The sequence below is a fragment of the Adelges cooleyi genome, unplaced genomic scaffold, assembly GCF_023614345.1.
Source record: "Adelges cooleyi isolate 19-005CV unplaced genomic scaffold, UGA_ACOO_1.1 ACOO_flye_CR_arks_rails_tigmint_CR_PRNA_21, whole genome shotgun sequence".
Taxonomy (NCBI): Eukaryota; Metazoa; Arthropoda; class Insecta; order Hemiptera; family Adelgidae; genus Adelges; species Adelges cooleyi.
Window position 1 is genome coordinate 3865212 of NW_026095871.1, and position 16946 is coordinate 3882157.

Here is a 16946-nt window from a genome sequence, read left to right on the forward strand (position 1 = left end):
CTTGCGATCATTGGGCAAATGGGAGAAAAAGTTATGAATTTTTTAAGGCAAAAACGTATGGTAAAAAGTGCTTAACCGAAATTATAATACTATTTCATTATTTATCTATAATTGCAGATTAATTAAACGAAATAAAATGTTAAATCAGTTTGTTTACTTTACAAATGTTTCGAGTTGTTCACCCGGTATAAGCATGCACACTATTATATAAGTTTTAGTGACAAAGGTGCTAACGAATCGCAAGACAAGTGTGTGTGGGAAGGAATAAATAAAAGGTGTTGAATAAACGAGATCTTGAACTTAAATCTGGGAAGACGGACAGCGACAACCGAATACTTTTGACTGATGACTAGTGGTGCATTGAAGTCGACTGACGAAAAAGCATAGAAATGTATTGTCTTTTATATTAATTTAACTTTTGCAATTATCAATCATTATTTCTATTTTTTTACTAATTTAATTGTTTAGTCATCAGCCTCGAGTCGCCGGAAGCACTGCCCATATTTATTTTTTAATATCTCATGTATTGATTATGTGATTATCGTATAATAATATAATAAAATGTTTTTTATTAATAATGTAAAAAAAAATATTTTACGAACACCTGTCAATGTATTATTGTATTGTTATAATGTGATTAAGTTATCATAATATAATGTTTTTCCTTATTTTCATAATACGATATAATTTGGAGTATTGTATAGCTCTATTTTAAGCAATTGAAAACTGGGTTAAACTTAATTATATGTTGTTATTATTGTCACATAATGTATATTATTTGTTTTTTGTAGTGAGGGTATAATTGCCCGCCGATAATTATAAATAAATACACGATAAGTATCCAGAAATTTAGTGTTTTAAACGTAGAACAATTTGTTTTAACTGTTAAACGATGATAATATACTAATGATAAATAATTTTAATATCTAACAACTTTTTGCAAATTGGCAAACTTGACATTAATATAATATTGAGTTACTTTTTCTACATTTTTAAATTAAACTAAGAATATTTTTTGAAATATAAAGTTTAGTGATTAAAATTATATAATTTTTAATGTAGTGTATTATAGATGATAAAATTATGGGAGATTGCGTACATCATATAACACTCAAACATTTCAAATATAGCATAATCCCCTAATACGTATTGCGTGAATATGATCTTAAATTTAAGAAACTCAATCGTTATTACAATAAACACGGAGATAACATTCTTAAGACTTCAGCTATGTCATAAAATAAATGTTCAGTTTTATCGCGGCACTGCCATAAATATACGTATAGTAGTAGATTTGGATATAGTTTTGAAAAGTCTCTTATTCGTGTCTGTATGCACTCATTGTAATAGCCGATAGGTGCAAAAACCAAATGAAAGTTTAGTAACCTAGCTACTATTTGTTGTTTCGATAAGCTTCAATGTGTACCATTTAGCATAAATCTAATTACTCAAATCATTGTAGTTTGTACAGTATGAGTAATGAAAACAATGAGCTTGGAGCAGTACCTACCAAGCACATGCCTAACAGTAATTAATTTTCAGCTAAAACAACAACATTATTTTTTGTTAGAAATCAATTATTCGCCTAAAAACATGTCTATACCACCGGTGTGGTCTATTATTTTTTTTAGAAAAAATTGTTTCCTGACACTTGTGTTGTTTACTATCGAAAAACAAAATTCAAACTTGTACTGAAATATGCATTGTTTTATGATTAGGTATGAATAGTTAAATGTTATGTTGTTTTTTTTTTTAATTCTATCGACAAACGTCAATTAAACTGTTAGGTAGGTATAACATAACATAAACTTCAAACAACATATAGTCTCAAATCAAATATTATGTCGTGATTTCCACACCGTAAAATACACCAGTTTGCGAAAGGTGTACTTTTAAACAAATGGAATAATATAAACATGGCACATTTATTAAAAAAACTCCATTAAATAGAAAAACATGAATCTGATCAATAAATTTATCGCAATATCGGGTACCGTCAAGTGTCAACTACGGTTTTGTTATTGTACATACATACAAAAAACCATGTAGCTCTCCTAATTAAAATAACACAATTTTCTTCGTTTTCTGGCAATTATATTTTACCTTGAAACATAATTGAGTCTTAAAAATAAAACAATGTACCTAATCCGAAATAATATTATGTCCAGCCGCACGTGAACCGCTTGCACGGAAAACAGTTAAGTTGGTGTAGTAGTTTTTATGCGGTGTAGTAGTTTTTTAAACACCATAAAGAATTCCGTCGGAAAGCTCAATGTGTATACATCGATATATATATATATAAATAATATGAATACATTGGTAATAGGTATATGTTGTATGCATGGAAACAAATTACCATTTATGGTGTGTATGCTTGCGCATCGACCGATGAATTTTATTTAACAACTATATTTTAACTGTTTATAACATATTTTTATATTTATATTTTTACAACGTTATGAGCATATTTAAAATGAAACAATAAATATGTTCGAACTTGGCCCTGTACATCATCGTCGTCGTCGTCGCAATCGTTTAGTTTGAAACGACAAACGGACCGATTTGAAAAATACAAAATCCACACAAAAAACATTGTATGGCCTGTACAACCGTTCAGCTGGATTGTAGTTAGTTGGATCGAAGTTCAGTTAGAACTGAATAAGTATCCCCATCTGCGGAATAACTCAAAAACGATTCCGTTCGTCCATCCAAATCCCGTCTGGGGTGTGTACTCTCCTCCTCCGCCGGTAGTACCCACTTCAAGTGCGCTATACTATATAAGTGCAAGAAAAACAAATTTGACATAGTTAGAACAGAATAAAAAAAAATATGTTTATCGGCCCCCGCTTCGGCACACATTCTGGTTAAATTAGGAAGAGGGAGGAGGGAATTTTAAACTAAAACACGTACATACTACAGACAATTAATGACAATCATTAGTATGTGCGGTTGATTGCGTATATTGTATTTGAACCTGTGACCTTTATACGAGTGTATACAGGTGTATCACGATTAATTGACAGGTCTACAAAAAATTAAATGCCTGTGTTAAGTCTGACAGTTGATCACAGCAGTTAATAAATATATGCTATAGAATATGTCAACATATTATAATGTATCGATAGGACAATACCATGACAAATGATTTATTTTGTTTGGTTCCATTTATTTTTTACGAATATCATAATATAGATAATTAATTATATTACAAATTTGCAAATTTTCTTTTTCTATATATTTTTACATGTTATCTAGCCGTATTTTAACTTCTATCGCCACCCTTCCTTGCGAATAAATATATTTTAATTAGTATTAAAAAAAACGTTATTACTTTTTCAAACATTGTTCCACTGTTGGCATAACCAACGTAATTGGTGTTTATCCACGATTTTGCCAAATTTAACGCTACGGTTTGTGCGGGCTTATACTTGGTACGGTCTAAGCCCTGTATGACCATGGCTTGAAGGGGTGGCCAACAGTTGGGGTAATCCCATTGTTGCGATGAATTAACATTCGACGTCGGAACACCTAAATTATACATTTGTAAAAAAAATTACTAAGGAAAATTACTACGACATTTCTAATTACTAGTCATGTGTTAAAAGCATCAAATTTTAATCATAATAAGCTTATAGCGGATTTCAATAGAAGTTAATGGTTTTAGTTCAATGCAAATTACAAACTATACAACATACAAATTAATTTTAAAACGAAAATATAAACAAAAACTACCTAGGTGTATTGTCGATATACATATAAGATAACCTATCTTTACACTATGTCCTCGAGTAAAGTGTAAATATTTTACTGACATTGTTATAACACATTGTGTGAGTTGGGATAAACGTTCTATAAACAAGGAGACTTATATAGGCAAATTAAATACATAATTGTATTTCACCTAACATCTAAACGTTAATAAAACAAAAGCTTGATTAAAATTTTAAAAAAAATTGCTAAAAGTATAAGATTTTTTATTAAATACCAACGTGAATATTGATAAAACTTATTTAAATTTAATATTTAATTTTTCATTAAGAGTTGTTCGTTATTTTTATTGTAATTGTAAAATCACTTATAAGTTATAACTGTATCGTAGTATTATTTATATTATATTAAACCAAAGTCAATTGAAGTTTGATAAAATAATAGTAAAATTTCCCTGCCCCCCTGCTCCAAAAAAATATATTAAGATACTTACAAATGAGTCGAGGGGTACCATCTTGATTGATGACGCCGTTAACTAGTAAATAGTCCAATGCACGTTTTCCATAGTAAGCCCGGAGTTTTCGTTCGTAACTTCCAGTCCACAAGGGTGCAAAGTTTGATGTATAAAAATATTTTCGACTGGATTTTGTAGTAAGGTCGTAATCTAACCAAATCCCTTCCTCTTCGTTCCATAACAACTGTAAAACTCATATTTGTTACTATCTGTTTTTTTAAATTATCGTTTCATACCAAATATCAAAGCGATTGCACATCAGCAACAGAGACTCACGGCGTTTATTCCAATTTGAAAACGGTTTCCTATATCGTTGTAATATTTGTATTTTTCTATGTTTCCCAGTAGTTTAAACATGTGAGCTAGAACGACAGCATTAGCTTGGAGAATAGCGTTTAACTCCACATATATAAAGTTCTGTGGATCCGTATTGGCTAAATCACCTGAAAATAAATATAATACACACAATATTATAATCGTCAATGGATGATGTCAAATCGAATATTATAATTTTCAAATAAGATTCAATATTCTATCATTTGCTCCAGAAGATAGTAGTAGTGTTGAGAACTAAAAGGACACAAGTGACTGTGATTGTATTAAGACATAAATAGTAACATAGATCTTGATTTGCTAAGAAATGAACTTCAAGATATAAGTGCTATTCCTAATAAACCAAATAGATACAAGTGCACGTATATTTTTTTTGTTTTTGGTAGTTCATTTGTATACTTTTGTTTTAACGTGCATTTTTGTCAATTCAATTAATATTTTGCATCTAAAAAATATTCAAATCATTTTTTTTTTTTTTTATGATCTTTTTAAGAAAGTAATTGAATTAGATTATTTCATTGTGTATTGTTTGATTTTTTTAAATCGACTTGAAAGTTAATTTCCTGTTTTATTCAAAAATGACAATATGTAATTTGTATCTTTTTGGTTCTCACTACTTCAAATGTAGTGTCAACTACCTACTTATTATGTTCACATTTATTATTTTATTTTATGGCAACAGTTTTATCAGTTATAAATTATAATTAATGATAAAGTTTAATAACAATATTATAATGTATTGTATGTAAAACAATACCAGTGTTTTGTCCGAAATTGTTGTAATGTTTCGTAGAAAAATCCCATCCAGATTCAGCAGCGGCTTTCAGTCTCGAATAAAGTTCGTTTTTATCTTCTTCGTTGGGAAGATGCATGGCCAATGTCTTATCTTGGCTGTAAAAACAATAATGTTCGTTATTTAATGTTTTCATTCAATAAGTATAGTTACAGTGGTTCGGTGATTGACTTTTTGGCAATGCCTCAGCCTTAATGATACTTATCCTTTAACCTAACATACCGACTAACAAAGGGTGGATATTTAAACATTAGTTTTTTTCTTTTTTACCACAACACCACTAAGTAGCTACCTATAACAAATAAATTAAGCTTACAAGTATGATTCTGGACGAGGCTCCTTTGTGTGTGTGTTGTACTGTCCCATTAAGTAGACATTACCATTTCGTTCGACTTTCACCGTACGGTTGGTCAACCAAAAGTTAAACTCCGATTCCAAATACTAAACAAAAAATGGAAATTAAAGTAGCCATTACTTTGTATATAATGGACCCATGTCAGGCACATATTTTTATATTTAACGAACTACAATCTAATTAACGGTTAACAAATGTTAAAAACTATATATCTAAAACTTAACCCCGGGACCCTATTTACACTACTTTTACAAACATTTAAATATATTCGATAATGTATTATTGTGGCTTGATTGTATGGTCATAGTCGAGCCATTCGAAAAACATCATAGATAAATTAAACATTACACTCGATTAATTTTACAGTATGTTTATGCTTGTAATGCACATTATAAGCGCACATATGTAATTAACAACCGTATTATCATTAGTTTAATTAGCTGTCTGTATAACTACATAATTCAACGAAAGTAGTTGTGCTACTTTTGTACTAGTAACAACTAATAAATACAATTTAATACGGTTGAATTAATTTATAATATTATTTTACCTGGATGTTTTTCTCGATAAAGTCTAAGTCCTCCGTGTACGTATAGTAAGACGCTGCCATTTGAATTAAAAGTGGTGGCTGAGATCTCATTAAATAGTAAATTCTACTGCCGTTCGGTACGTAGCCGTACTTGTGCACTAGATAGAGAAAATTTTGTATGATTCCCCTAGCCGATTCCTTCATATCACATAGGATAACACCTGTAAAAAGAAACGCCATGTTCTCAAATAGTCCTCAATCCAATGAAAATGACACTATATTTACTGAAATGATACTAATATTGACTGAAAATAAATTGTAATTTTATAATAGCAAAAACATTGCACGATATAATTAATAACTCATGCATGTATGTAATTAAATTAAAAAATATTTATATTATCGATAGAGTATGTTCAGGAGTAATATTGTGTGCACCTCTTATGATCCAATAAGAATCCCAGTAATACATTTCTGTAAACCTTCCGCCGGCTATGAAAAACCCGTTTGGTAAATAAATGGAAGAATGTCTGTCGGGATTGTTTTTTACATCCTCGTCTACCCTCCGAGCCAACCTCTTCCATATTTGATTTAACTGCAGTATCCAGAGCCTTTATAAAAATAAAATAAAAAATAAATACACGCACAGAGTGTGTTTTAAGGGGCCAGGATGGGGAGGGGGGGAAATCGTAACATTTAAAAAATGATAATCAATTATTGTATTACTTGTAATTTTGATCCTGAACGTAATTAATGATTGATGGGCTGTCAACAAAATCGGGCGGCACCCATTCGACCAAAGGATCGTCGCCAAAATTGTCCTCGACAAACTTGGCGAGCACAGGCCGTGGTGGCACTCGGCCGCCATTCCTTTGCTTCAGCTTTCGATAAGTGTCTAAGATCACTGCTTCGCTTCGCAGCAGTTTTTTATCGACAAATGTCTTCGAATCCGGATACATCTGCTGCATTTGTATGTCATCGAGCAGCTCCCCTTTACAATATATTTCACTAAAACACAATTACAAGTGAACTGTTTAATAATACGTAATAAGGATACAGTTTTGGATTTAACAATTTACAATTTAGACAGACAATTTTTATATAGTAAATATTATATTTTAAAGTTGTTTAAATTTTAAAAGAACCACGTGTTGTGTTTTTTTCAGTAATTCAAAATCGAATTTCAGGTTAAGAAACGGATAATTATTCTGTAAATCGGTCAAACGCGGTAACCTGACCTTCGGAGTATGTTGAAGTCCCATTAAACATTACGTATATATCATCCACCGTATTCTAGTGTAATGAGTACGTGTAATTCGTTGCAATTGCCACTGATTTCATTATCAAACAGATATCAGTCACAGACTGAGATATATATATATATATTTTTTGTACTACTCAATCTGTTAAACAAATAGGTAGTACAAAATCGTGAAATAAACTATTTCAAAATAAACAATTGTCTTATAATCGAAGAAATTTGTCAACAGTCACAGTCTTTAAGCCGAAATGTTCAAATAGCATAAATTAATAATTTATTCGAGCTAGTTTAGTAACAATTATATTATTTATTCAATGAAAATAATTTCTTAAAAATTTAAGTAAGACAGTTTGATGTATGCAAAATTGTATAACTATAGATTATATTTTAACATAACGTGAGTGGATGTTTTTTGTCACTAGTTCAATTATCACAATACACTTACTTGATACTCCCAATGAAAATCAATAACAACTAATTTATATAATAATTAAGGACTACTAATGTGTAAATTTAATTCGTAAACGCATTCAGTGGATTTCCAAATTCTTAAATTGTTTTCTATTACGCCTAGAACCCTTAATTCAGAATTAACTACCTAAATTAAATACCAATGAGTCGAGGTAGGTACTTAAGGTACACTAACCTAGTTGTATACTATTATACAATAAATTTTAATTATTTTAAACAATACATATTTGAGGAGATCTGAGTTTTCCTAAGCCCTATACCATTTGTTCCTCCTATTAAAGGCGTTTGGGCCTTAAAGAATAATTAATTTGGTTATGTTAGAACAAATGTTTGAATTAAGTTAATTATTAAAATAGTTTAGCTTTGTCTATGATGTTTTTGTTGAATAATATATTTTTTTTTTTTTTTTAGAAAAATGTTAAATATTTAATCTAATCAGAAAAATTATTTTTTTTTAGTTCAGATTACGATTATTCAACAGTTATATTATTATATAAGTTGTATCAATACATTTATATCCACCATTCATTTACTTGGTCGGACAACTGAAAAGATAAGACTGAACACGTAGGTATTTGTCTATTTATAGGACGGAGTACTGAAATCACACAAAATATAAGCAACGTACCTACCATTTGATTAATATTAAATTTTGTAATTTGGTACATAACACAATATTTTAACTTTAATCGAACTACAAAGTAAATGAGGTTTCCATTATTTAATAATTGTTTTAATTCCTAATGCTTTTCGCTAAAATAAGCGTCTGCTAGTGCGGAGCTTCAACCTTTGATTAGGATGCTAATCCCATTGAACCTCTTGAAACAAGTTCCAACGTATTATCAATTGTACTACGTCATAATAAAATATATGAATCGGTTAATCGTTAAAATATTTTAGTTATAAGTAATCTGAGGCGGTTAAAAAAAATAATAACACGATAAGGGTTTGAAGGTGAGGTTACGGGGTTGAAAACGATCCTTCCTATGTATCATAAACGGTTTCCATTGCAGTTGGTGAGAAAATACGAATTCCAAAAACAAATTTGATTTTATTATTGTTATATTTTGATTGAAATTTAATCTACTTATTGTGAATATTTACAAAAACTGAACAATGGAATACGCTTATCCAAAACAATAGGTAAGAAATGTCTAGAGTGTACCTAAAGTAAACGTAACGACTAATGACTAATGAGGTTTCAAAATCCATTTGCAGAACATTTATCGCAACATTAGATAGAGGAAATTGAATTAATTGTAGCCATAAAATAATGCAAAGTAACAAATCGCTGTTAGCTTGAAATGTAAAGTTCGTGCAATTTTCTTAAAATAAAAACTCTGCTTATTACGCAACAATCTCTACCAGTATTACCATAATTTTGTTTTAATAATATATTTATATAAATTATAAAATATAACCATTTTCCGAAAATTTGATTGGGCTACAGCTTAATGTTTTACTAATATGTAATATTTTAACGTCACTGTCATTTAAAAATTGTTCAAATGTAAATTGTTAAAATTAAAGTAAAAAAGTAATCATTTATTTAATTTTCGAGAGAATTTTTTTAAAAAAATTTTTTTGTCGTTTAGTATTACAATGTGGTTAGCAAAAAATAACGTGACAATATAGAATATTATACTGTAGGATGAAGTGAAGTAAATGCAATTAAATGGGGCAAGTGCAACTAAAAAATTTTACGTAAACATAAAATATACCCATTATTAAAAAAAAAATAATAATTTAACGTTACAACATTTCAACGTCGGGCGGTGAAAAACGTTTAAATAAAATAAAAAATATTTTTTGAATCGTTACTTGGACTAAAACTCTGAGCTGTTGCACTTGGTCCATTAAGTCGCATTCAAACCCCACTCCCCTCTTCACCCTGCCATCATACTTAAGGAAACAAAAAAAAAACAATATCATATTATCACTGCGAGTGTGTATACAATATTATGTCAATACCTATATTATACTCAAATGATGTTATTATATAAAAAAATATCATCCGATTTTTTTTTACCATCACCGTTTTTTACCTGTGACATATTATCGGTTTGCGGTGTTTCGGCTTACCTGGGGCATATGTCCGGGTACGGGGTGTTGTACTGGCCCTGCAGCTGCCTGGCCCCGTCGGCCACGTGCATCCACCCGACCGTCACCACGAGTACGGCCACCGACACCGAGCGCATCTTGCAGACTGCCGCGGTCACGCTGTCGACACGTCCTCCGCTGCCGCGTTGCCGGCCGCAACCAGTGACCTCCTCAGCCGCTGTAAGTCTACCGCCAACCCGGGTCGCCCGCATAAGGTCGCCGGCAACGAGCTCACCACCGCAACAAGATAATCGCGCAGGTCATTATTTTTAGGTAACAACAATGTCACGACCCGTGTGCAGCAGTAGCCCCGGACACACCATCTGCACTGCGGCCATCGTTACAATAAATAATATACAGCAACTGTAGCTGGGTAAGGAGGTGAACGCGAGATTTTTGGATTTACAACGACCGGCCGTCAAGCGAACTCGTACCTCTGGCCGATGATCGTTGAGACATTATTGTTATGTTTGAGACACACGATCCTGTGCAGGCTGAAAAACAAACAAACGTACACGATTAACACGAATAACCGCAGCAAACCTATCTAGTTAATATCGAAAATAAAAAATATTTTCATTCGCGAAAAACATAATACACAAACACCGATGAAAACCGTTGACATTTAACTCTATGGCCATAGAAATTACCGTCGTATTTTAATAAATATGATAACCTGTTCGGAACATTGACATTGTGGCAACGTTATACTTTTTACACTCTGTGGCAAAATACTCCCAATATCAACACAACAATTCTAATGACATAATATTTATAATATTACAAGACCCGTTCTAGCAAAATATCAAATCACCGTAGAGCATAAATTTAACATTTTCAAAATACCAAACTATTTATGTCCTACACAGTTTAAACCAGTTAATATTGCCCCAATTTGTTTTCAATCAGTTACCGAGTTTTAATCGAGTTTCCGTCACGATTTTTTTTCTGTGTGTAGTGTTTGTGTGGGCGATGGGTACTTAAAGATAATTTTTGGAGTACGCCAAAGTATTTGTGCGTCACCGCTGTGTTATTTCACGGCAGGTGAAAATATTATTTTTGGCCACAATATAATATTGTCAATACAAATAAAATGAAAACTGACCTGGGTTTATCCCGGTCGGCTGGCATTCACAATCGGTCGTCGGTTCGGCACAAAGATTGCAGTAAATTATTTGAAAACCCGTTTGCTCGATAAGGAGATGCCGTTTATCGTTGTTTACCTATCGGAAATCCATACTAACGATTTCAAACTTTCTGAACGATATATCATTATTTTTGCGGAATGCGTTCTATATTTTTTTTTTAAAGAGAACAGAGCTGAGAGAAATTATTATAGGTACTTTAATTATGTAACGCGCGTCGAGGTAGGTACACGGTCAACGTTTAGCTGATAATATTATGATTAAACTGTACGCAACAACATAATATTGTACCTACTTTAATCATAATACCAACGACTGGGTTAAGTTGGCACAAGCAGCGACAATTATTGTCAACGTGTAGAATTTAAAATTTACGTCGCGAATAATTTAGAATATTTAATAATGAAGTACTCGTTTAGTTTAAATGTAACACAATTAATAATGATCGCACTTCCATATTATACTTATGTGTGCAAGCAAGAATTCACGTAATGCGCACTGCACACTGCACAGTGTCGTTATGTAAACTTGACTGTGGTGAATTATATTGATAAGGCGTTTGTCGGGTGCATACAGAGAGAGAAGGAGAAAGAGAAATATGCACATTAAATAGGCCCAAGTCTTACGGCAGCGAGCTGTTGTGCGGAAGTCAATATATATTATTTTAATAATACATTTTTTATACTAGCGATCCGACCATAAAGACCCAGATGAAAAGTTAAGTTCAAATCATTAGCATTCAAAACATTCAGTGACAATGTCAATTCAACTCAATTTACAACTAAATCAGTTGAAGAAACTTACACCGTGGTTTTTTCTTTGCATATTTTTTTTTTTTAGAAATCTTCTATAATGTAATATGTACCTACTCGGGTCCGAAAAAATAAACCATGACGTGTATATTACATACTATAACTATTATTTATTTTATCGACAGACTATTAGGTACATAAATCATATTTAATGATAACAATATAATATTTTACCGATAAATAATTGAAAATATGCTTTAAGCGTAAAAAGAGTTTGTAATAATTAACATTATAAAAAGGCAAAACAGTTTGTTAATGAAAATTACCATCAGTTATCACATTTTATTAATAATATTAAGCTCTTCTTGTTCTACACATGTTTTTAAAACATACTTAAAATGGTCAACTGTATACAAATGTTTGAGCTATAAGCAAAACATGATTTAGATTGCGTTTATAGTGATAACTGGTCTGTGTCCAACATTAACTGCAATACACGTCAAACACAAACCATCCGTGTCCGAGACGATTGTTTCCATTAGGCCTTGATACCGGTGCGTATCTGGTGTCAAGACCCAATTAACAAGCTGTAGGCGTGGTAGGCATTTCGAAAAAAAAAAACATTTTTTCCCTCAAAAACAAGACAAGTATAATATATAAGATTGATTTTTTTATTGTTAAAATCTAGAAAATGCGACAATATCACATTATATTGAACGTCTTGGGTAAATATTTATTAGATACCTCCTAACCAAGGTTAGATAACATGGAAGCTAGCGATTAGATAACGATTTGCATAATTGGTCGAATTGAAAATATTAGCAATTATTTCTATGCATTTGGCAATCAGAATTCAGATAACCACACGACCGTGAAAATTAAAAAATTGAACCACAGTAAATCATTATCTAATCATTAAGTACCTACTATAATCTATGCATTATATTGGTTAGGATTAATAATTATTATATAAGTGCGTGTACTAAAAATTGTTTATTTTATGTTTACCTACACGCAAATTACTATGTCACATAGTACATTATATAGCCAAGTTAAGTGTTACAAATATAAACATAATAAATAAATTATGAATAATACATAGTTTACTTGTGTACAGTAATTGATCTATATTCCATCGATGGCTTAGTGCACACTTGTATAAGTCCACTTTTTGATACCAATAAATAACAATTGAATGCGCTTTATTTTTTATTCACACACTTCCAGTGAATTTTTAAACCTTTTATAATTGTTATTATTCATACAAGCTATTCTAAGCATCATTAGTCTCAACATATGTTTTACAAATATAGACACATAATTATGTAGCTAAATCTAAAAAAAAAATAGTCTGTCTGAAGAATACAATGTATTATGCTAACTGGAATAACTTTAGATTTTTTAAAATTCATTATTAATGAATCAATTAAATTTCAATGTGTTATGTGGTAAGTGATAACGTTTATGCCACTCGAAGCATTAGCACACATTTATGACATTCAATAAGGGAAAAGGTTAGGTTAGCTTAGGGTTTTTCCTCTCATTTATTTGAAGATGTAAACTCAATTTTTATTATTTAAAATAACGAAATTACAAAGTAAAAACACTAACAAAAAATCAGTTTTATTATCGATAGTTGATATTATCAATTAGTTAGTAAAATTAATACAATTTTCTTCGATTTTTTTTCCGGTTACCATTTAAATATTATCTCAGTTCTCCTAAGGCTGCCCTTAATTGTTCAACTAAGATATAATGCCATCTATAATTAATGTATGTAATTAACAACAAATTGTTTTGTCTGTTTGAAATGTGAAATATTATAAAATAGCTACTATTTCATATAAACTATATTTTTTTAAGTAGCCGATAAAGAATTGACCTACTCTTTATTAGTTTATCATATAGCACCTGTGCTCTAAAGTCCAAATCATAACGAATTTCTAGAATTTACTAACATTTATTTTAACGCCTATTCTTTTTTGAAAATATCGTTTAATTAAAAAAAACAATTTATCGTAATAGCAGCTACCTATATCAAAATTGCCGTTTATTTATAATATGTACAATAAAACAATTAAATACCGAATATTTAGAGTATTCTTATTAATTTTGATTGAGTTTTGGAATGAAATATAAAAGCGGTACGTACATACACATTCACCGAGGGTTTCGCACGGTTACCAATCAGAGTTTACAAATTTACTTTACAATCAACTTGAGGCATTTTTTTTTTTTGTCATAAATTCTACTGTAGTTGAATGTTTTATTTTTTTAAACACCGCGTTGTATGGACATTTATAAACATGTGTAATGCTAATGTGCTGTTATATTGCATTGCGAAAAAATATAAATACAATACGCTGCTGTTCACGTTGTGTCAAACTCAACATAATATATTATTATTATTATTTGTATCATTATTTTCAGTTTATATCCCAAAAATTGTCGAACACAATAACGTCACGATTATATTGTGCACTTGCGCGGCGAAAATATTTTTATTTTGCGTTAAAGAAAAAAAAAAGTAAGGAGTAACGAGCTACTTGGATTTTTTCCTACTAACAACGATTATTATTATTGTTTCGTTGGCAAACGGTTTTAATACTCGCCGCAATGATACAAATCGTCGTACTTATGTGTAATAATGTGTGTGAAATGGAAACCGAATAGATGACAGGCAGATATTTTCTTACTTACGAATCGATGTATCGACACGTGTATCAGGCGGAAATTGTTGGTGGAAAAAAAAAATACTTCTTCTCAATTGATGTCGTAATGTGTACACGCACACACAAACGCACAGACACGCACCTATTTTATTACATATATTTGAATGTAATGAAATTAAATAAATACCAGAACATTTTTTTTTACCATACATTATATACATTTACATGTTTTTTTTTTTTATGTAAACATTAGGTAAACGAGAAGAGAGAAAAAAAGGAGTAATAATACGTTCTACATCCGTCTGATCATTGACCGTAACCTAATCGCGTCTTCGCATGTATAATTTTTGGAAACGTTCAATTTTGTACATAACGTATCAGTGTATATATAGGTATAAACACAGGTATAATATTATGACGCCGTACATATTGTGTTAGATAAAAAATATAATTCATCGCATCGCTCGATTTCACTGAGGAAAAAAACCATGACAATATTCGTATTTTGTAAAACAATAACTACCTAAATAAATATTAAATAATAACATATAAATAAAAAATAAGACAAACGCAACGTTGTTAACTAATTACATAACGTTGCATTAGGGTTAGATGGAACTAATTGTAAACGCATGAAGAAAAAATGAATTTTGATTATTTTTTTGTTGGGTTTTATTTTTAGAAAGAACTATTAGTTTATTCACTACCTTGTTGACACACCATTACATTTTAAAATAAAAATGTTAAATGCCTACTTTTTTTTTATAGTCAAATTGTTTGCATTTAAAGGTACAGAACACGTTTCTAAGTGGTGATAAAAGGGCTAATGTCATTTTTTGGTAAACAATAGTTTTACTTCTAAAAATTTGGATTCAAATTTTTTTATATTATGCAGACAAATGACACTTATAGGACTTAAAGTGTAAAAAATATAGAGTTAAGTAAAAAAACTAGCATAGTCTTTGTCAAAAGTTACAAAAAGGAGATAAGCTTTTAACTTCTTAATCAACTAATTAAAAACTGTTGATATGCCATGTGCCGCTGAAAAAAATAAGAGTGAGTCAATGGCTACCAATTCCCATTATTGACAGCACAATTAAAATAGAAGTACCTACCAAGTAAGTTTCCAAGACGGTCTGAGACTACCCCGGATGTGATAGACTTTTTAAGAACTGACACTCGATCATTGTTCAATGTATACAATTCCTTATTTATTCTGAATTATTCGTACCAATAACTTTTTTATTTTTGTGAAACAAGTATACGAGAGGGCTGCTCATCACCTCGATTTATCTACTATACGATGTAAAAAGTATTACTTCCCTTTATTTCCGACTACTTATAATACCATTAATAAGCTTAAACTCTGAAAAGTTTCAACAAATGTGTGTAGGCATTGTTCATAAATATTATACTGTTGCATGTATTGTACCAGTGATGGGAATTATTCGAATTCCAACGTTTGAATACTTCCCGTGGTCATATATTATCCAAGAAAGTTAAAAGATGCTAGAACTAACTAGAACTTATGAATCATTGTGTATAAAAATTATAATAACTAATATGTAATAACCAATTATTATTGTGTTTTTTTAGAAATGCATACCGCACGTTACTTCATACACACATATTGATAACACACATGACCCGATCGGTCAACCGAAACAATAATATTGATCACGCGTTGTACAACCGTGTTCTAAAACACAAAAACACAATTAAGACATCTTATTTATAACGTCATTTAGTGCTTTTAAACTTCTGTCGATTCATTAATGTTTAAGTATAAATGTTCATTAAAACCGCATTTACAGCTGGCGTTTCATGAGCTCAAAGAAATGTTCAAATTTCACAACCCTGTCGTCAAAGACGGTATCGGGTCAGGGTATTTTTTTTTCTTTTACGTAGATTTATTTAATTTGATTTTAATTATATTTGCCAATCGTAGGTATACAATTATAAAAACGTGCGAGGGAAATTCGCATGTCACATAGACAACAAAACAGAATGGACTTACCCGTCGCTCGTGATGGTAGGTGTACACAATTACGCTAATTGAAAATCGTTTAGTCGCATTATGAAACTAAGTAATCCGGTAACTATAGACTGAAAATGCGTAAAACACACAGCTCACAGATCCGGTTTGCCGACGATGGCGCGGTAGAGGAAGCAACTGCGGCGACTATATGACTGGTAATAATATAATTATTGTGTTATAGTAAAAATAATAATAAATCTCTTCACGATATTTGCACACGGACGGGCCACGCACGATTAAGTAAGATGACGGACGTCTAGCTCCGAAGAAATCCA

At 30.9% G+C, this 16946-nt stretch overlaps 1 protein-coding gene across 3 annotated transcripts; it reads right to left on the bottom strand.

Annotated features, from left to right (window-relative positions):
• Nucleotides 1-2411: 2411 nt before the first annotated feature.
• Nucleotides 2412-16946, bottom strand: LOC126834533 (trehalase-like). 3 transcript variants are annotated; one of them, XM_050566534.1, is made up of 12 exons: nt 16651-16946; nt 16240-16332; nt 10047-10558; nt 6959-7240; nt 6671-6843; nt 6254-6453; nt 5665-5789; nt 5313-5446; nt 4499-4665; nt 4202-4406; nt 3332-3528; nt 2412-2773 (listed from the first exon to the last, which is right to left on the bottom strand). In XM_050566534.1, the coding sequence occupies exons 3-12, from the start codon at nt 10274-10276 to the stop codon at nt 2645-2647; spliced, it is 1842 nt and encodes a 613-aa protein (XP_050422491.1). In that variant the 5' UTR covers nt 10277-10558; nt 16240-16332; nt 16651-16946; the 3' UTR covers nt 2412-2644. The 3 variants fall into 3 exon arrangements, with proteins under 3 accessions (XP_050422491.1, XP_050422489.1, XP_050422490.1); XM_050566532.1 differs by lacking the exon at nt 16240-16332; XM_050566533.1 differs by lacking the exons at nt 16240-16332; nt 16651-16946 and adding an exon at nt 11505-11688.

Excerpts from the sequence above, each read along its gene's own strand:
- LOC126834533 (XM_050566532.1), bottom strand. The coding sequence starts at position 10,276 with ATGCGGGCGACCCGGGTTGGCGGTAGACTTACAGCGGCTGAGGAGGTC. Across the intron at positions 7,241-10,046 it reads TACCCGGACATATGCCCCAG|TGAAATATATTGTAAAGGGG; the intron begins GTAAGCCGAAAC and ends ATTGTGTTTTAG. Across the intron at positions 3,529-4,201 it reads TGGTACCCCTCGACTCATTT|GTGTTCCGACGTCGAATGTT; the intron begins GTAAGTATCTTA and ends TGTATAATTTAG.